We start from the raw sequence: 22399 nt of genomic DNA, 5'->3' as shown, positions 1-22399 counted from the left end.
ATTAGCACATGTAAAAATGGAAAAGAACAAAAAACAACAAAAGTATTGCTTTTTGAAGGGTAGAAGCCCCCCTGCACCCCCAATGTGGGGGGCTGCACCCCTCATAACCCTTCAGGATCATACAAAATAAGGGAAAGGGCATATTCTGCAACCTCAAGAATTGTGAGATATCACACACCTGTTGTCCATGATTGTTGTGATTAACTAAACAGATATTAACCTAAAGCACTCAAACCATAACTGTGCACCATGTACACACATATATATATATATATATATATATATATATATATATATATATATATATATATATATATATGTGTGTGTGTGTGTGTGTGTGTGTGTGTGCATTGTATACTGATGTATTTGCCAGCGCCATGATACAATGTGCCTACTTCTGCCTTATATGAAGTCTCATGCAGGTGGTTCTTCTGATGACTCCTTAGCCAGCTCCTCCTCCACTGCTGTCACAGGTATGTCAAACAGCTTTATGGTATCTCCTTTTGTAACAGTTTTCATAACATCACATTGATTAGCATGATGTAAACCTCATAACACCATGTTGTGTAGCATGATGCAGACAGCATATATCTTTCTGTACTACAGCACACTTCCAGATATATCCAAGCAGTGGAATTGGGCCCTCAACAGACCAAACACATAGATGACAATATATGTGACAGTGCAGTATTATATGCCATCTCTGCCACATTTTGGGGACTGCAGAAGGGGGCTATCTGCCACAGTTTGAAGGCATAGCCTTCATCACCTGCAACTCACAACAGTGGACATCTTTATGAGTGGTCTGCTACCTATGTACACAGCACTAGACTATCAGGTTCTCTTTGTGTGACAATGTGTGCATCCATCAATTATATGACTCTGTGGAAGTCAGCATGCATAAAATGCTTATATAGTACACGAGTGTCAGATGTGCAATCTATGTAAACTGTCTAGATGGCACACAGACCCACTGAATATAATACACAGTGCACTGCTCACCACATGGCAGTTGATGAAGTAGAAGCCCTTCCAGTTGCTATACTAGCCATCTTGTAGACCAGATGGGACTATGATGGAAATGTGAGAGCAATCAGTGGACCCCAAGGATGTCATGAAAATGGACTTCCCAAACAATGGTGCTTCTCTCCTCTGCTGTTCATGCAATCCAAACACCCTCCTACTCATGCTGCAGCAAGTAGCAAGGCAACAACTCGTACAGCAAAGACAGAAAGATAAAGAGAATCGGCATCTCCCACAGCTCACTTACCAGTCCACGGGACATCAAAAGCAGACGGAAGAAGTATTCTAGCAACTTCTTAATGAAAGAAAAGAAGCTGTGCAGCCCCAAGGCACAGCCTATGATGAAAATGAAATATCCCATCCAAGGAAAATTAAGTCAGGGAAAACAGAAGGCATGGATGAGGTCATAGCAGATCTCATCAAGATGTTGGGTGAGGTGAAGGAAAATGGCTCCACAGGGTACTCATAGCAGTATGAAGGAACGGTGTTTCCTGGATAACCGGACAATAAGCATCCTAAATGCCAGTGTATAAGAACAAAAGGGATATTCCCAATTGTGGGCAATATAAAAATATCAAAAACCTGTCATGATGCCAGAAAATGCTAGAAAAGGCTATTGATAATTGAATACACAGAGTAGAAGACAGATAGTTGAGAAGAAGCTAGGGATGAGGAAAGAGTCCAACAGGACAGTCCTAGATTTGAAGAAAGTATATGAGAAGATCCCAAATGGTTCAGAGTCCAGGAAATATTGGTAGAGTGCAGGCTATTTGGAAGGACCCAATGACGTGTTTGAACTTGCAGAGGGGTTCCCAGTAAGACTAGGTGTGAATTAGGATTCAGCTCTGAGCCCACTGTTGTACATACTGGTGATGGACTGCCTTAGGAAACAGATTGTAGGGGACAGATCAACAAAGCTACTTTATGAAGACAATGTGACAGTGCAAGTTGACTGATCATGAACTACAGCAAATGATAGGGCAACACTGAAGGCACGTGAAACAAAACTGAGTACAGATAAGGCAGCTGTCACATCAGCAAAAGGGGCAAAACATGAAAAGCTGAAAATTGAGATACAAAGAAAAATAGTGGAATAGATTAACTGCTTCAACTATATCGGAGCAGTGGGTGAGGAGAAGGTAAGTGTGAATAAGGAGATCAAAGCTAGAATCAGAGGAGCTGCAGAAAACTAGCAGAGATTGCCAAGGACAGTGTGTGACGGAAAAATGTCAAAGGAGTGGAAAAGTGAGGTGTACAAAACAGTGGTGTGACCAGTCCTACTGTATGCTACAGAAACCTGAGCAGTGATGGCTGAAGAGTCAAGAAAACTAGAGGTGATGGAGGTGAAGTGGGGACAAGTGGTACACTGTGGGACAGATGAAGAAATATGGAAATCAGAAGTCAAAGTAGGTCCAATGCCAAAGATGGTCAAAGAGAACTGATTATGGTGCTGCAGGCATGTGCAGGAAAACCATAGAAAATTTACTGAAGAAGGATTGGGAGAGGCAAGAAAAAGACAAGAGGAAATTAGGGCATCCAACAAAGAAATGAACAGATTGCATGAGAGAAGACCTAAGACAGAAAGACCAGACCATCCATGAAGATAGGATAGTGGCACTGAATCAAGAGAGATGGCAACAGTTGATGTGACATCCCAACCTCATTTAGAAATGAGAAAAAGGGGCGTGGGGTTGATGATGATGATGATGGTGGTCCTACCGTAATCCAGATCATATAGTAGTATCTCTCTTCACTACTATGGCAATTTGAATGCCATCATTTAAGAAAACTATATTAGGTGTCTAAACTCAAACCACAGCTGCAGACTTATTCTTAATCTTCTGAATAAAAATAAAAAAGAGCAAAGTGACCACAGCTGCAGGGTAATCCAAAAAGAAAGTTATATCCAAGTATATCCAAGTAAGCGCTTTCACAATCTACAGTAACTGATCGCTTCATCAGACTATGCACTCAAAGTAGCATTGCATATTTAAGCAATCATCAATTAGTAAAACAGCAGTTAATGAATGAATTAAAAATAAAGAGTACCATTAAATATAAGTTAAAATCTTGTAAGACTTGAAAAGATGTAAATGTATGAATAAAGGTAAAAAAAACTGTTTATCAAAGCATGTTCAATATTAATTTATATATATATATATATATATATATATATATATATATATATATATATATGTGTGTGTGTGTAAAAATCTATGTCTAAGAGGTTTAGCCTTTAAAAAGGGTTTCAGTGATAGTACAGCATTAATGCCTGGTGACTTTTCTGCATGTAGTTGTAGTATCCATTTCTGTTCTATCTCTTCTGTTTTATTTTTAATGTCACCACCTCTAATATTATCTTCTATTATTTCTAATACTAAAAAATAAAAACATGTGAAGGACCTTGCTCTTTAATGTGTTTTGCAAGTGCATTAGTTTCTTTATGATTCGCTATATCTCTTATGCGTTCTAAAATTTGTTCTTTAAAAATCCTATTGGTTTTTCCTACATAAAAAAACATAACGTAATTTACAAAAACTAAGATACACAACATGCTAGGTCCTACAATCTGCATAAAATTCAAATTCTATCGAAATGTTTTGGCTAGGGTGTGTAAATACACTATTAGTATATATAAATTTACATGCCATGTAATGTCTGCATGGAAATGTACCAAATCTCTGAGAGAACAAAGTGTAGTTCTTTTTAGTCAATGGTCTATAGCGTAATTGTCTATTTAATGATCTATTATTTCTAAAGCAAAAGTGTGGCTTATTATCAATAATCCCATTTAGTTCTTCTACTGAGTTCAAAATATTCCAATTTTTATGAAAAATGGAACAAAAGGCATTTATGTCACTAGAATAGGTAATAGGAAACCTTACTATATCTCTAGTAGTTCTAGTGCTACCTATGTTTGATTCTTCATTCACATCACTAGAAAAAAATGGTCTGCCTTGTGTATTCCTTGCTTCATGCATCTCCACAATATCATGGTTTATCTCACGCCTTTTATAACCTCTATCTCTGAATTCAGTTCTCAGCATCCATACTGCTTGTTCAAGTCCTTCATCTGTATTATGTAATCTACTCATCCTCATCAGTTGTCCCTTCATTACATACTTACTGCCATGTTTCAGATGCATGCTTGTTTTGTGTAAGATATTATTCCTTCTAGTAGGTTTCCTATAAAGTTTAGTCATTAGTTGTGTATTTGTAGTCTTACTAACTGTTACATCCAGAAAATTGATAGTGTCTGGTGAATGGTCATATGTAAATCTTAAAAATTCATTAGTACCATGCACATATTCAATAAATAATGCTAATCTATCACAAGTATTTCCCCATAGGAGAAAAATGTCATCCACAAATCTTGCATACCAAATAATATTTTCCACAGCCTCATTACCTTGTAGTACATAGTCCTTTTCCCATGGAGTAACAGCAGGGCTGGCGTAATGGTTGGCACATGCTGTGCCCATAGCCACGCCAACCTTTTGTAGGTAAAAATTGTCATTAAACACAAAAACATTATTTTCTAATATGATCTCTAGTAAATCACAAATTAGGTTCACTTTAGAATGCGTGTATACCCTGGTATTAGTATATCACATATCCTATCTATCCCCCATGTATTAGGTATTACTGTAAACAACGAGTTGATGTCCATAGTAACAAAAATATATTCACTCTTGATTCCTGACATCTTATTATATAATAAGAATACGACACAAACCCCTATTTTGCCGTTCGTACTGAACAATGCACTGCCAATAAGGAACAGATTAAAGAGCAGGGGAAGAAAGGGCAGGTACCAACGGCAACAGAATGGACAAACACAACAAATGCAGCATAATAATAATAATAATAATAAGCATGCATCCGAAACATGGCAGTAAGTATGTAATGAAGGGACAACTGATGAGGATGAGTAGATTACGTAATACAGATGAAGGACTTGAACAAGCAGTATGGATGCTGAGAACTGAATTCAGAGATAGAGGTTATAAAAGGCGTGAGATAAACCATGATATTGTGGAGATGCATGAATCAAGGAATACACAAGGCAGACCATTTTTTTCTAGTGATGTGAATGAAGAATCAAACATAGGTAGCACTAGAACTACTAGAGATATAGTAAGGTTTCCTATTACCTATTCTAGTGACATAAATGCCTTTTGTTCCATTTTTCATAAAAATTGGAATATTTTGAACTCCGTAGAAGAACTAAATGGGATTATTGATAATAAGCAAATAAAACCACAATAGTTAGAAAAACGCCTTTATGAACAACAGCAAAGCTTTTGGGTCACTACCCTTTTTCAATACTAATACATAAATTCAAAAACCAAACAGGTTTAAATAGGAGTCAAAAAATCACATGACATGCAGCCCAAAGTCATGTGACAACAAACAGGATACAAAGTAAAAGATAAAATAGTAAAAATCTACACTACTTAAAAACATTTTAAATACATTTTTAACTACTTTTTAACTACATACACAACTTACATATAAATGTATGGACAGTGATACTTTATATTTGTACTTTTTAGCAGCATAATTTAGTTTGTTGTAACTTAACAAGGATTGGTTTCAGTGTGATGGCAGAATTTAAGCCAGGTGGATGATCAGCCGCTAGCCTTAATATCCATTCATACTCCTTGATCGCCAAAAGATTATTAGTATCCCCACCTCTCAAAGATGTATACAAAATGTCTATAACTCTAAATTTAAATTTATGTTCAGAACCATGCATGTTTATATGTTTATATAAAGCATTTTTATCATTTGTTCTTCTAATCTCAGATTTATGCTCAATGATCCCTTCTTTCAACTTTCTGGTTGTTTTTCCCACATAGAAGGAAGAGCATGCAAGACAGGTTGCTAAATATATCACACTGTTACTAGCACATGTGGCTTATAGATGAAATTTATAAACTTTACCAGTTACTGGATGGATAAATGTATCACTGTTAACATTCATAATATTAGTACAACATGTGCAATTCAAACAGCAAAAAGTACCATGCTTAGAGGAAAGGAGGTGATTAAATCCACTATTAAAATCCTTGTAACATAATTTACTTTTCAGGGTTCTCATGCTTTTATAGGAAAAATAGGGTCTATCATCTAAGACAGCTCTAACCTCTGGTGATGTCATCAGGATGACCCATTTTTTCTCGATAATCCGCTTAACCAAATATGTCCTAGTATTATAAGTAGTGACATATCTAAGTCTAGAGTCCTTTGATACATTCCTATCCGAAGCAACGGATAGCTCATCCATTAGTAAAAAAATAGGTTTAAGCGTTGTACATCTATTATTTATAGTGTTAGCTTTCAACTCAGACAGCAACTTGGGATCATATCCACTGTTTAAAAAATCTGTTATAATTTCATCGAGTTGCATGATAAAACATGCCTCATCAGTATTTAATCTACTAACCCTATTAAATTGAGCTGTTACTATTCCCTTAAATACATGAGGGGCATGCATGCTGGTACTATGTATATATCTGCCAGCATACACTTCCTTCCTGTGGACACTAGTATGGAGTATCCCTTCTTTTAGTTGTATTTTAACATCCAAAAAAGTAGCCATACTATCTGGAAAGTCCATTTTGAATCTCAGAATACCTGTAGTGATATTCAAATAATCTGTATACTCAACCAAATGAGAGGAGGACCCTTTCCAAATCAAAACAATCATCTACAAAGCGCTGATAAAAGCATACATTATCATTCAGGGGGTTGATTTTACTACAAATATACCTCTTCTCCCACTGGTGGAGAACCAAATTAGCGTAAGTGTTAGCTACTGATGTGCCCATGGCTACACCAGAAAGCTGTAGGTATAACTGTTTATTAAACAAAAAATGTTATTAGTTAAGACTACGTCCAATAGGGAACAAATGTTCTCTATGTGACTTACTGTTAAAGAAGCCTGTGAAGTCAAAAATTCTCTAATAGATTCGATACCATAATCATTCAGTATAACAGTAAATAGAGACGAAATGTCCAATGTTAAAAATAAAAAAATCTCCTTGATTTAAAGAAGTAATATTCAGGTCATTAAACTAACCTCTTAACTTTACAATAAAATCTGTAGTATCTTTCAAGACACTGCTACACTGTAATAAAAAAGGTTGTAACTACTTTTGTAAGTAAATAGAAATAGGCTCAGTTATCCAGCCACCAACAGATACTATAGGTCTCATAGGTGGATCCCATGTTGATTTATGTATATTTGGTAGACCATATAGTTGTGGGATGACTGGACAAGGAACAGTAAAAAAATGAAATAAATCCAAACCAATGTCACCATTAATCTGTAAATCATAAACTGTCATATTCACAGAACTAATATATCTCTTAACATCAACGGGTGTGATACATTTAAATGCATAGCCATCCCCAAGGAGGGTAGTCATGGATGCCAAATACTTATCGCGGTCCATAAGAACCACCACACCCCCTTTATCTGCTTGTTTGATAACTATAGTACTATCAGCCTGTAAGGCTTTTAATGCCATGTGCTCCTCATATGTTAAGTTATAACGTTTCAAATTTGTACAATCAGAATACAAGCGTCTTAATTCCATTTCACATAGATCATGATAAGCAGTTAAGACAGGAATGCTAATAGGTATAAATATATTGCGTTTTTTACAGCTTAATTGAAGCGATGCAGAGTTATTAAACAAAACCTTAAGGTTCACATTCCTAACAAATTGTTTAAGGTCAGTCAAAGCAGCCACTAAATCATCGCTAGTCATTGGAATAAAACTAAGCCCCTTTTGTAATAAAGAGTAACGAGAGGCTTCCAATGTAAAACTGGATACATTTAAAGTACCTTTAATTATCGCCGGCTCATTTTGCCTTGCACTAAGGGGCTGTCATTTTTGTGTTTAGTTGGAACCAGGCTAGCCTTGTCAAAGATCTACCTCTCGAAGCAGACCGCTCTCATATTTCCTCAGGCTGGTTCAACTGAAACCGTTTTTGCAAAAGATTTAAAGTTAACTGATGAATTTTCTTAACACCAGTAATATGTCCATTGCCACCTCCATTGCGTTTTCCATCTTTGTTAGTACGCGAATCCACATTCATATCAGCTGTCTTCGATGTCATAGAAGAAGGCGTGGCTTCAACCAAGAGATTTGATCAAATAGTAGATACCGGTTCCTGAGTTAATAAAGGAGCCAATGTAGACTCAGGGAAAACATCCAGGGTATCCAAATGGGCTTTCTGGGCATGAGATTTATTATTATTGCTAATAACAGAATCATTCTTAGGCCAAGAAAATATATGACCTCTTTGAAAATTGGCCATATCACGCATAAGTTTACATTTCTTGGTTGCTTCCAGTCGATCATCAAGAGCATGTAATCTATCGAGCATCTGCTGATAGATATTAAGCATACTTTTAAAACAAGGCATAGCCATGATATCATTTTCCATAGCCATGATTTCGTCTTTCAGATCTTTTTCACTAGTGGAAAAATTATCATTCGTGAGGGCCATATAGTCAAGGCTCAACTTAATGTTCAATTGTTGCCAGCGCTTTAGTAAATCAGGATAGGTATTCCCATATGAAGGCATTTTCAAGATTCTTAGGCCTCGTGGGACAATACCTCTATCCAAATAAGCTAAGAAACTAAAGCGCTGCCATTGTAGGTGCTTAAAATCACCTACCTTTCTTTCAAGAAGTTGTAATTTCTTGTTGAAATCCACAGTAGTTTCGGTAGCTAGAGAACGAGTATCGTCAGTATCCGTACAGGATGTAGAATCAAAATTCAATAATGGATTAGTCTCATTAGCTAAAAGAGACCTAAGTGAATTTACAGCTTCCATTAGGATAAACAGGCTGCAACAAGACTTTCAGGAAATTCCCAACGGAGCAGCAAAATAACTGAACACAAAGACACCACAGTACTGCACAAAAATTAGCAAATAAAACCACAGTAGTTGGAAAAACGCCTTTATGAACAACAGCAAAGCTTTCGGGTTACTACCCTTTTTCAATACTAATACATAAATTCAAAAACCAAACAGGTTTAAATAGGAGTCAAAAAATCACATGGCATGCAGCCCAAAGTCATGTGTTAACAAACAGGTTACAAAGTAAAAGATAAAATAGTAAAAATCTACACAACTTAAAAACATTTTTAAATACATTTTTAACTACTTTTTTGACTACATACACAACTTGCATATAAATGTATGGACAATGATACTTTATATTTGTACTTTTTAGCAGCATAATTTAGTTTGTTGTAACTTAACAAGGATTGGTTTCAGTGTGATGGCAGAATTTAAGCCAGGTGGATGATCAGCCGCTAGCCTTAATATCCATTCATACTCCTTGATCTCCAAAAGATTATTAGCATCCCCACCTCTCAAAGATGTATACAAAATGTCTATAACTCTAAACTTAAATTTATGTTCAGAACCATGCATGTTTATATGTTTATATAAAGCACTTTTATCATTTGTTCTTCTAATCTCAGATTTATGCTCAATGATCCCTTCTTTCAACTTTCTGGTTGTTTTTCCCACATTTTTTGACTCCTATTTAAACCTGTTTGGTTTTTGAATTTATGTATTAGTATTAAAAAGGGTAGTAACCCAAAAGCTTTGCTGTTGTTCATAAAGGTGTGTTTCCAACTACTGTGATTTTATTTGCCAATTTCTGTGCATTATTGATAATAAGCCACACTTTTGCTTTAGAAATAATAGATCATTAAAGAGACAATTACGCTATAGACCATTGACTAAAAAGAACTACACTTTGTTCTCTCAGAGATTTGGTACATTTCCATGCAGACATTACATGGCATGTACATTTATATATACTAATAGTGTATTTACACACCCTAGCCAAAACTTTTCGATAGAATTTGAATTTTATGCAGATTGTAGGACCAAGCATGTTGTGTATCTTAGTTTTTGTAAATTATGTTATGTTTTTTATATAGGAAAAACCAATAGGATTCTTAAAGAATGAACTTTAGAACACATAAGAGATATAGTGAATCATAACGAAACTAATGCACTTGCAAAACACATTAAAGAACAAGGTCCTTTACATGTTTTTAATTTTTTAGTATTAGAAATAATAGAAGATAATATTAGAGGTGGTGACATTAAAAATAAAACAGAAGAGATAGAACAGAAATGGATACTACAACTACATAGGTTCATAGGTTCATAGGTTGGTACTGGGCTATCTGCCCGAAGGCATATATTAGCCCAGCCACGTTGTGCGGTATTCACCGCCCCTTTAGTAGTTCCCTAGACCCTTGTACTAGCAGCTAGTACCCTTGGCCCCTATCTAGTAGTGCTGTTGGTGTGATCCCTGGTGTGGACTTTCTGTTACCCATCCACTCATCAAGGTTCCTCTTGAAGAGTGATAGTGAGGGGCTCTGTCTTATGTAGATCGGGACCCTGTTCCATAGTAAGGAAGTCTCTGTGAAGGGCATCTATCCCTCCAGCATGTTCTATTCATTGTTGTGTTGAGGTTTATATCCCTAGAGCATGTAGCTCGAGTAGATTTGGTTTTGCTAAGATGGAGCATGTTCAACAATTCTGGGTTGGACATGGCTTTGTACGTTAGAGAGAGATCGCCTCTGAGAAAGCGGAATGCAACAGAGAACAGTCTTAGCTTTTTCAATCGTGCTGCATAGGGCAACTGTTTGAGGCCAGTAATCCTCTTAGTTAGGTACCTCTGTGGTCTCCCCAGCTGCTGGAGATGTCTAGTCAGGTACATTCCAATTGGTGCATTCTACTCAATAATGGGTCTGATGAGGGAAGAGTAGAGGGGCACCATTACATCCTTAGATCTTGATGCGAACCCTTTCGTGATCAGATGGGTCACATAGAAAGATTTTCTAATCACTTTGGCAACATGGTTATCAAAGGAAAGCTGACTATTTACTTGGGTCCCTAGATCCCTTATTTCTTCTTCAGATTTCAGGGGATTACCTCCTATGTTGTAGTTTGCGGGTACTCTGTTTTTTCCAAAGGGGATTACTATGCATTTTTTGCATTTAGCTTGAGACCATGGCTTTGACACCATGCATCAGTCTCATTTAAGCCCTTCTGGAGGATGTCCATGTCGGCCTGAGACTCTATTATAGCACCCAGTTTGCAGCCGTCTGCAAACTTAGTCAGACACAGCCCTTCCGTGATTGCCTGTACTTCTGAGAAGTATATGCCAAACAGGAGGGGCCCCAGGACAGAGCCCTGATGCACACCACTCGTTACATGCAGAAAAGTCACCAGGCATTAATGTTGTGCTATCACTGAAACCCTTTTTAAAGGCTAAACCTCTTAGACATTGATTTTTACATATATATATATATATATATATATATATATATATATATACACATATATATATATATATATATATATATATATATATATATATATATATATATATATATATATATATATATATATATTTATGGGTCTACTTTCAATTACCAACACGACACATCACCGACACAGAAACCACCGACCCCAAATAACCGAAACCACACAACACCGACAACTAACAAAACCGAACACAATTACACCGACACAAACAACGTAAACTACAAATCACACACAATCACATATCCACTAGCCCTAACCCAAACCCTAACCCTAATGTCCGACACTACCGCACAGTTACCCTACCCGCACCCTAACCCTAACTCACTTAACCCACCCCTACACCTAAAGACTGTCACTATCACACACTTCACCTACCTGCACCCTAACCCTAACTCACTTAACCCATCCTAAAACATAAAGCCCGTCACTATCGCACACTCACCCTACTCGCACTCTAAACCTAACTCACTTAACCCGTCCCTAAACTACAGTCCCTCACTATCACACACTTACCTTACCCGAACCCTAACTCCGACACTAACACACACTCACCTTTCCCACACCCTAACCCAAAATCCCACAATATCGCACACTTACCTGACTGCTCCTAACTCCGTCACTGTCGCACACTTACCGAGTCGCGCTCACACATTACCCTTGTCGGTCTTTTGGCTGTCGGCAAATCACCCTTTCGGTAAACTTACCTGTCGGTCGTTTGGTCTTCATCTTCCGCGTGTCGGGGAACCATCGGTTTGGTAAACTAAAGGGGACCCATATATATATATATATATATATATATATATATATGTATGTATATATATATATATATATATATATATATAGAAATTCATGTCAAACCCACGACATTTTGAAATCGAAAGTCAGTACACGACGAATCGACATTTCAAAATATCGACAGTATACGAAAGGACAGCGCTAACATGGGTCCTGCAAGGAAGTAGTATGGGTACAGTGTCATATCATATCCTTTACTTCCCCCTTGCAAGACCCATGTTAGCGCTGTCCTTTCGTATACCTGTACTGTCGATGTTTTGAAATGTCGATGGTTTCGTGTCGGTGTACTGACTTTCGATATTTCAACATGTCGTGGGTTTGACATGAACCCATATATATATATATATATATATATATATATATATATATATATATATATATATATATACTTTTTTAATATTGGACATGCTTTGATAAACAGTTTATTTTTACCTTTATTCATACATTTACATCTTTTCAAGTCTTACAAGATTTTACCTTATATTTAATGGCACTCTTTATTTTCAATTGATTAATTAATTGCTGTTTTACTAATTGATGATTGCTTAAATATGCAATGCTACTTTGAGTGCATAGTCTGATGAAGAGATCAGTTACTATAGATCGTTAAAGCGCTTACTTAGATATACTTGGATTAAACTTTCTTTTTGGATTATCCTGCAGCTGTGATCACTTTGTTCTTTTTTATTTTTATTCAGAAGCTTTGAGGTGAAGACCGAGCATTTATCCAGTACAGTGAACTTTTTTCTTTTTTATTCCCAATCTTCCATTTTGATGAAAGTTGAAAAGGAAAGAGATGCTGCTGAAGCTCAAAAACTAATCAACCACCCAATCTTCTGGACTGCTTCTGGTCTGATTTGGTATTGGCATAACAGTAATATTGCTCTTGCCTGGCTGTTAAATGACCACTTGATAGTTGTAGGTTAAAACAGTCACTCTGCAAGATGTCTCTTAAATTTGGCATGTTCAGACATGGTGCTTTAGTTAGCCAGCAGAGGTACTTCAGGAGACTGTCTGCTATATTTTTCATATGGTCCAGGTTTTACCTCACTTACCAAATATTGGGACTGACTCGGACCATTCACTTCTTGAATTCTTTATTTACCATACCACTTTTTGTATTATTTTAACATACTGCCTATGAACTCAAAATGTTTATGCAGGTGTTTGGAGATATTATTAAAAACTAAATATACAAGGTGCTAAAAGGCAAAAAGTGTAAAAGGCTGATGGTCAAAAACTAGTGACTGAAAGTTCAAAATTTTGAGTCAGCATACAAAAGCTTCACCTGGTTTAATACTAAAATTTGGTGAACATTCTGAATGCTGTGTTAGGCAGTGTGCATTTTGTCTTGGGGTACGCACTTGCCATATATTGAAAAGTGCAACTCTGAGGTATTCCCTTGGCATATATTTAAAGTGTATTTTTTTTCATTTTAATGAATGACTAAATAAACTTTTACTTGATTTGTTCTAATATCAGAAGTAGAGATGCACCCCTAAATGACAGTTTTAAATAATGTACTTTATTTCTGTTCATTTAGTTAGTTGAATATTTATATTTAGGTGAGGAATTTGGGCTATTAGATTGGGTGACATACATCCTGAATGGGGCATTGTACTTGATCATTGGTCTGATAAGTGAAGAGTACAAGGGAACAATGACCTCACTAGATCTGGATGTGAATCCCTTCATGATCAGGTGGGCAATGTAGAAGGTCTTTCTAACCACTTTAGCAACGTGAGTGTCAAAAGAAAGGCCACTGTCAAGCTGGGTCCCCAGGTCCCTGATAACCTCTTCTGTGCTTAGTGGATTGCCGCCTATATGGTAGCTTGGGGTTACCTTGTTTTTCCTGAAGGGTATGACTATACATTTGTTGGCATTTAACTTCAGGCCATGGCTCTGGCACCAGCTATCTGTTTCCATGAGTCCCTTCTGAAGGATATCCGTGTCCGATGCACTTTCCACTATGGCGCCCAGTTTGCAGTCGTCTGCAAACTTTGTCAGCCAAAGTCCTCCCATGTGCGCCTGTACTTCTGAGAAGTAGATGCCGAACAATAGGGGCCAAGGACCGAGCCCTGTGGGACACCACTTGTGACCGGCTTGGAGTCTGACATAGCGCCAGCAACTCTAACCCTGTGGGTTCTGTCCTTAAGCCAGTTTGCAACCCATCTTGTGACATATGGGTTTACATTTAAGCTGGTAAGTTTTTCTACAATACCCGAGTGGGGTATTGTGTCGAAAGCCTTTGCAAGGTCAAGGTAGGCTGTATTGACTGCCTTTCCCTCATCAATGGCCTTGGTGACTGTTTTGAAGAAGTCGACCAAGTTCAAAAGGCATGATCTGCCCTTGACGAAGCCAAACTGGGTCGGGTCCAATGTCTGCAAGTCCCCTATATCTTTGTTTATGAGCTCCATTATGATCCTCTCCATAGCTTTGCAGACTAGACCTGTTAAGCTTATGGGGCGGTAATTACCAGGGTCCGTAGAGGCACCACCTTTGTGGAGTGGGACCACAGTTGCCGTACGCCACTCCTTGGGCACGTATCCTGTGGTAAGGCTGAGATTAAACAGCTGCCTTATGTGCGGGTTTAATTCCTCATTTAGCTCGTGTAGCACACAGCCGGGGACACCATCTGGTCCCATTGATGCTGTGTTTTAGCTTTAGAGAGAGCAGCTTTCACCTGCGCATTTGAGATGTCTGGGAGGCTACACTCCGCTGGGATAGTTATCTCTCCTTTAGGGGGGGGGGTGAAGTTTGCACTGAACCTGTCTGCCAGTATGTTGGCAATGTCTGTGGGTTCAGTGATTTTTGTATCATTTTGGACTAATTCTGAGCATATCTGGGAGTTTCCACCCAGGTTCCTAACATAGCTGAAAAGGCCTTATGATTGTCCTTTGAATCCATGGCAATTTTTCTCTCAAAATTGGCCTTAGTTGATTTTATGAGTGCTCGTATTTTTTTACTAATAATGATCAGGGGTGACTTCCTTTTATGGATTTTGTTCTATCATGTAATAGCTTTCTCCTCTTATTGTAAAGTTTGTTAATGGCTGGAGTCCACCAGACTGGACGTTTGCCCTTTGTGGAAAGAGTCTTGGTTTTATTTGGGATTGCCTGATCCATGCAGTCCTGGAGGTGTTTATAGAAGGCATTTGTAAGGGCTTCCGCAGCTTGGGTTGTGGTTTCCACTGGCTCAGGGGCCTTGAAGGATACCACACCAGTCTTGAGTAGTGTGAAGTTTGCTTTAGAGAAGTTCTTCACTGTGGTCTTTTTGTTTGGGGTGGGGGCGGGATGTGGATTTCCAGTGAGATTAGTTTATGATCAGATCTCACCAATGAGGGATATACTTCCGGTGTGGAGCATTTTGTCCCCATGTTTGTGATAATGAGATCTAGTATATTTTCTCCTCTCGTGGGAACAGTGACTAGCTGTTCCATGGCATTTGAATTTATGAACTCCAGGAACCGTTGGGCTAGAAAGTTTGGGCTTGAGTAATGTTCCCAGTCTGTATTCAGGTAGTTGAAGTCACCCAATATGATGGTGTTTGGAGATACATTTATACCCTCCAGTGTCTTCAGGAAGGCTATGTGGGGTTCCTGAGTTTGAGAGGGTGGCCTGTAGCATGCTACAATTTGTAGAGCAGTTTTGCCTATGGTTAGTTGCACCTGGATGGTTTCCGAAGCTTCGTGCATTGCCACCAACCTGGAGGTGTGGGTATCCTTTATGAATATGGATACACCCCCTCCTTTTGTGGTGTGGTCCGGGTTTTGGGGCCGGAACGCATGATATGAGGTAAAACCTAATAGTGCCGGGTGCTCTCAGGAGCCTTGAACCAGGTTTCAGTTAAAGCACAGACATCGATGTTCTCCATACTGAGAAGGGCCTCAAGTGCGTGCATTTTGAGATTTAGACTTCTGGCATTGAGCAGCATTACCCTCGGTTTCTTTCCATTTTTGTTTTCTAGGGTGGTAGGTTTAGAATTTGAGCCTTGCCTAAAAAAGGCACTATGGGGGTGGCAGGAGCCTTAGCCAATATCCGGAATCCCAGGGGTGACAGGTGCAAGCTGTCCCTTGCGAGGCAGCGTGGCTTGTCAAGCATGTCATCCCAGGCAGACAGACACTGGATTCCCTTTGAATGACACCAGACATTAAGCCAATTGTTAAAGCTGATCATCTTGTCTCTATATTGTGGCATCATTCTTGGTGAAGGAAGGATACTGCTCAGGGTCAGGGTCATACCTGCCTGGGCTACATAATCAGAGAGCTCCTCTATGTCTCTTTTCATGTAGTCCAGGGAGGTACGTCTCAGGTCGTTCACACCAGCATGGACAATGACTGTGTCATATTTGTACTTGCCATGGAGTGACCTGAGTGCATGTGTTATGTGGCGGATTCTAGCGCCCGATAGGCAGCTTACTGTGACCCTCTCCTTGTTCAGCCTGGTGAGTGGGACGTCAGTGTGTCTGACTATGGAGTCACCTATGACAAGTTTGTTTGGTGTTGTATTTGGCCTTAAGGGCTGTGACTTCTTTGCACACTGATTTTGTGGTTTATGTGTTGCTTGTGGGGTGTCTTGAGGTAGCAGTTGTTTGGGTGCCTGCTTTGGAGGCCTCTGCTGTTTAGGTAAATTTTTACTCAGAGCCTCCGAGTATGTCTTTGTGTGTTTATGTGTTTGATTCAGTGGTGTGGTAGCATTATGTGAGGCTGGTTTTGTGGTGTGTGTAGTTGCCTTCTCCTCCTGTCTGGTCTTGCTAGTCCTGAGTTGAGAGAGCTCAGCCTCCAGTTTGGCTAAATAGCTGCATCTCTCGCAAGTATTTGTGTTATGTGGGAGGAGGAGAGGGTTGTCTGTGTACATGAGGCAATTGTAACATTGCCTCAATATTCTAGATTCACCAACTGGGTAGGAGAGGACGCCAGCATCTGGCCCTTCGACATGCTAGAAAAATTAAGAAGTTAGGTATGAGACTGAATAAGAGAGGACTTAGTAAGGAAGTGGGTACTCCTGGGGGTTTTCAAGTGTGGGACTTTGTATAATATAGAAGTGACAAGTGCTGAGCTTTTTTTTTTTTTTTTTTGAAAAAAAAACTTTTAGGAACAAGTGCTGTGCTTTTAGTCAAGGGATATACTGTTTAGGTTACTAGTAGAGCAGTTCTAAGGGAAAAATGAAGAACAGACTTTATGGAGCCAGAAAAGTTTAACCTTGTTAAACCGGCTGCCGATGCTGCTCTAGTGGCAACTCGCGCTAAATCGCTAAAGCGTGCTTTATAGCAGGGGCTGGAAAAGGCAGGAAATGACCCAAAATGGCCACTGAACTACAAGTTACTGTCTTAAACCACTCCTCTGAGGACAAACAGGCAGCTCAGTACTCCCCACTCCCACTGGTGAGTAAAGAAACTTCCCCCTGACCAAACAAAGAAAATGGAGAAGTACAGGAACCAAGACAAAGCCCAGGGATCAGCAAAATCTGATCACTGGAACAAACTAGCCAGGAAAGTTAGGAGAACAAGAATATTTTTTTGTTTTTTCAAGTTTTTTTTTCATAGACAGAACAGAAAACACAATAAATGCTTTGCTTTTCGATTAAAAATGAAATTAATGTAATGAAACCTTTTATTTTTAGGCCCTGTAGTTGCTGGGGTCGTAGGCGTTACTATGCCACGCTACTGTCTATTTGGCGACACTGTGAATGTTGCATCCAGAATGGAAAGTAACAGTTTACGTAAGTATGAATTTTTTTTTCAGCCATATATGTTTAAATTTAGTACCTGTTTTCACTTTTTCAGAGCACAGCTGGTAACTTTAATACAGTGGATTATAATGCAACCCTTTGGCAGAGCAGTGTGGTATAATCTTGTTCATAGGTTCATAGGTTGGTACTAGGCTATCGGCCCTAGGGCCTGCTCAAGCCTAGCCATAACATTTCCCTGGCTATTTCTTCCCACAGTATTTACTTCCCTGGACCCCTGTCTAGCAGGGCGACTGATGTGATCCCTGGGGTGAATTTCCTATCACCCATCCAATCATCAAAGTTCCTTTTGAAGAGGCCAAAGAGGCACTCTGCTTGACATGTATGAGCAGTCTATTCCAGAGTCTGGGGAGTCTCTGGGTCAGGAACCTATCCCTCCAGCATGTTTTGTTCATTCTGATGACAAGGTTTAGATCCCTGGAGCACGTGTCTCTGAGGAATTGGGATTTCTTTTAGTGTAGCATGGCCAACAGCTCTGGGTTTGACATGGCCTTGTATGTTATGCAGAGATCGCCTCTGAGTAGATGATATGCCACAGATTATAGGTGGAGTTTTTTTTTAGACAGTCAGCATAGGGCATCTACTTTAGGCCTGAGATTCTTTTAGTGAGGTATTTCTGCGGCCTTTCCAGTTGTTGCAGATGTCTTGAGAGGTACATACATAGAGGTATTCTATAATGGGTCTAATGAGGGATGAGTACAATGGGACAATGACCTCCTTTTTTCTGGATGAAAAGCCCTTAGTGATGAGGTGTGCCACATAGAAGGATTTCCTGACTGTTGTGGTGTTGTGGTTATCGAAAGTGAGACCACTGTCCACCTGTGTCCCTAAATCTATTATCACACTTTCAGTGTTTAGTGTACTGCCACCTATGTGGTAATTCACAGCTACATGTTTTTCCCAAAGGGGATAACTATATATTTCTTGGCAATGAGCTTGAGTCCAAGGCCCTTTTGTAGACTATCCACATCATTTGGGGATTCAGTAATGGCTCCCAGTTTGCAGTCATCTGCAAACTTTGTTAGCCAGAATCCCTTAGTGTTGGCCTGTACTTCAGAGAAGTAGATGCCAAACAAGAGCAGTCCCAGGACTGAACCCTGAGGTACTCCACTTGTCACTTGTCTGGAGCTGGATTTGGAGTTGGCTACTTTTACAGTGTGGGTTCTGTCAGTAAGCCTGTTGGCAACCCAACAAGTGATGTAGGGATTAATGCCCAGCTTAGTAAGTTTATCGATGATTTCAGAGTGGGGGATGGTGTTGAAGGCCTTGGCGAGGTCCAGGTAGGCTGTATGGACCACCTTACCCTTGTCCATAGCTCTGGTGACTGATTTGAACAACTGTATTACAATGCAATACAATACAGCTACCATGGTAGTGTTAAAAACAGTCATTAGTCAAATAGTAATGTACAAAACAAAAAAAAAGGTGCAAAATATTGTACTAAGTAGTTGCTGACCTTTAAGCATAGCATCAGTAAAAAGAAATTCTGATGGGAATTTTTTGAAATAAAAATGGTGAGCTATATCTATATAAAATATATCATTATGGTATAAGTATTAAGAGTCAGACACATCAAATATTTTATTTTTATGAGATTGATGGAATCTTTCAAGAAGGCTTAAACGTGGATATTATTACCACATTTACATTGCTTACATTTTAGTATCCATGTTGATAATCTTATTAATAGTGTTTCTACTAGTTTGATCCAGTGAAGCATTAATAAGTTAAAAAGAAAAAGGTATAATTTTGGGGTATAGAGTTGCCTTTCTCAAATGTCTGGTCTCCTCAGAGCTTATGTTAAGGGATTTGACTGTTATCAATAGTATTTAACTTTTTAATGGCATATCTGTTTGTAGACAAACAGTATTGGGAAGTTACATATCCTAGTGATAGCAAAGATGGCCACAACAATTTGCAAAAATAAATAAATAAGTAATATAACAACCAGAATATGAACGTCTTATAAACAAATAAGATGACAAAAACTTGTAGCTCTTAAATTTTGAGTAAGTACAAAATTATATTTTTAAGAATAAGTAACCTTACAATGCATAATTGTAATGCAGCATTATTGCACATAATTATAGATGAAAATATGTAATGACTGTAAACAATTTCAAACTGTCAGTTAGTAACTAATGCATTAACATTTACTGAACAGTGCAGGTCACAGAATAACTGACTGCTGACCAGACTCTTAAAGAAGGATTGCATAAATGAGTAATATTTTGGTATACTATTACCTTTTTTGTTGTAAAATGACAACATTCCACATCACCATTCTTAACTATTACTGTATGTTTTTAATATGCTATTTGTTAATAGTCATGTGGCATTCTCTATAGTTTCTTAGGTGAATAGTAGGCTAACTGCCTTTAAGGGTCATTTTAAACCTTGCCATGTTACCCCATCAGGTGTTCAGATTGCCCTTACTTTTAATTTTATTCCACTACTTTTCATTTGTGAATAAATGTTTCTGTGATCATATCAGTGAGGAGTTAAAGTAGACCTTGTTGTACAACAGGCATTTAGGTGCTACCCCTGTATATTAGCCACAAAGGGGGCAGTCCATTGATCTAAGTTGTGTTTGAATAGGGATAGAGATGAGCTTTGCTTTATGTGTCTAGGGCATCTGTTCCAGACTAATGGTATCCTCCAGAATATGGATCTGGCTCTCCAAACCATTCTGTTTATGTTGCAGAAGAGAGTAAAGTCTCTGGATCAGGTACTTCTGATACCATTTGACTTGTGGATGTGCACTAGGCCCATTAGTACTGGGTCAGATGATGCCTTATAGGTCAGGCACAGATCATCTCTTAACAGTATATAAGAGACTGAGTACATCGATAAAGCTTTGAGGCAATCCATCTAAGTCATGTGGTGTAATCCCCATATACTCTTTGTGAGGAACTTCTGTGAATGCTCTACATGCTGCATATGTCTGGGCAGATACATTACAAATGGGGCATTATACTCATTGATGGCGTGAGGAGAGCTGTGTATAGCTGGGCAATGACACCTCAGGACCAAGATGCTATTCCTTTGCTTATAAATTGAACAACATGAAGGATTTCCTCACAACAGTATACACATGTCGGTCAAATGCTAGGTCATTGTCTATGAATATTCACAAATCTGTAACTACTGGATCAGCTCTTAGGGGTGTATTGCCAGTGTGGTATTTCCCTGGGACAATGGGTTTCCCAAAGGATACAATAATGACTTTTTGGCATTTAGTTCAGTCCATGACTCTGGCACCAGTTATTTGTTTGGAACAAGCCTTTCTGGAGGATGACTGAGCCTTTTGGGGATTCAGTGACAGCTCTCAGATTGCAGTCCTCCACAAACTTGGTCACCCAAGGTCCCTTGATGTTTGCTAGGACTTCTGATACCAAATAGGAGTTGTCCTAGCACTGAGCCCTGTGGGACTCCACTAATGTATGATCTTTTTGTGGAGGTAGCTTCTCTTGTCTTGACTTCCTGTGTTCTATCTGTGAGCCGTTTAGCAATCCAGCAGGATGCATAATGGTTTATTCCTAATTTCATAAGCGTTAGTTTATTCCTAATTTAGTAAGCTTTTCTGCAATGCCTGAGTGGGGTATTGTGTAAAAAGCTTTGGCCAGGTATAAGTATGTGGTGTTTACCATCTTGTCTTCATCTATTACTGTGGTGACTCTTTTGAAAAAGTCCACCAGGTTAAGTAAGCTTTACTTGTCTTTGATGTAACCAGACTGGGGTGGGTCCAGTGTTTGGAGGTTTTCTATGGCCTTTTTGATTAATTATATAATAAGTCTTAACACTGGCTTTGCATATGAGACTGTTCAGACTTATAGGCTTGTAAGTTCATAAGTAAATAGTAGGCTAGCTGTCCTGAAGGGTCATTTTAAGCTTACCCAGTTACCCAAGGTCAGACTCAAATGCTGTGCCTTGTGCCTATGAGCTTATAAAGCTTAATGATAATGTGGACCCACCAGGGAAGTTTGTTTTTATGGTTCATTCTGCACTTGTTTCTATTGCTTCTGTGCAGTTGCTTACATGCTAATATAAGTTAGCAGTGAATGTTTCTGTATAAGCAGTAGAGTTTTCTTGGTTTGGGGTAATTTGAAACTTGCTAGGGTATAACTTAGATGGGGGAAGTTTGTCTCTGAGAAATTTCTAAAAGTTTCAGAGACAGCAGAAATCTCACATTTTAGTTTCATTTCAAAGGAGACTACTTTGTGGTCAGACCTGACGAGTGAGGATATTATATAAGGGATGGAGCATAGTTCCCCCATATTTCTGAGGACAAAGTCAAGGGTGCTGTTCCCCAAGTGGGTACTGTGATTAGTTGGTCCAGAGTATTTGTGCTAGCAAAGTCCAGGAATCTCTGGGCTTGCATACTAGTGGTGGTACATGTTTCTCAGTCTATAGCTGGTTAGTTGAAGTCACTCAGGAAGATGGCATTAGGTTTA

The 22399-nt window shown here is 38.7% G+C and overlaps 1 protein-coding gene across 1 annotated transcript in view; it reads left to right on the top strand.

Annotated features, from left to right (window-relative positions):
* Positions 1 to 22399, top strand: part of LOC122788632 (guanylate cyclase 2G-like) — a 699012-nt gene that overhangs the window by 632958 nt on the left and 43655 nt on the right. The window contains 1 exon segment of the mRNA XM_044055531.1: positions 17820 to 17918. Coding sequence (XP_043911466.1) covers positions 17820 to 17918 — 99 coding nt within the window.

The sequence above is a fragment of the Protopterus annectens genome, chromosome 14.part0 (assembly GCF_019279795.1).
Source record: "Protopterus annectens isolate FY-2018-M chromosome 14.part0, PAN1.0, whole genome shotgun sequence".
In the NCBI taxonomy this organism is placed as follows: Eukaryota; Metazoa; Chordata; order Ceratodontiformes; family Protopteridae; genus Protopterus; species Protopterus annectens.
Note: the sequence above shows the minus strand (reverse complement) of the source record. Positions and strands in the feature narration are given on the sequence as shown.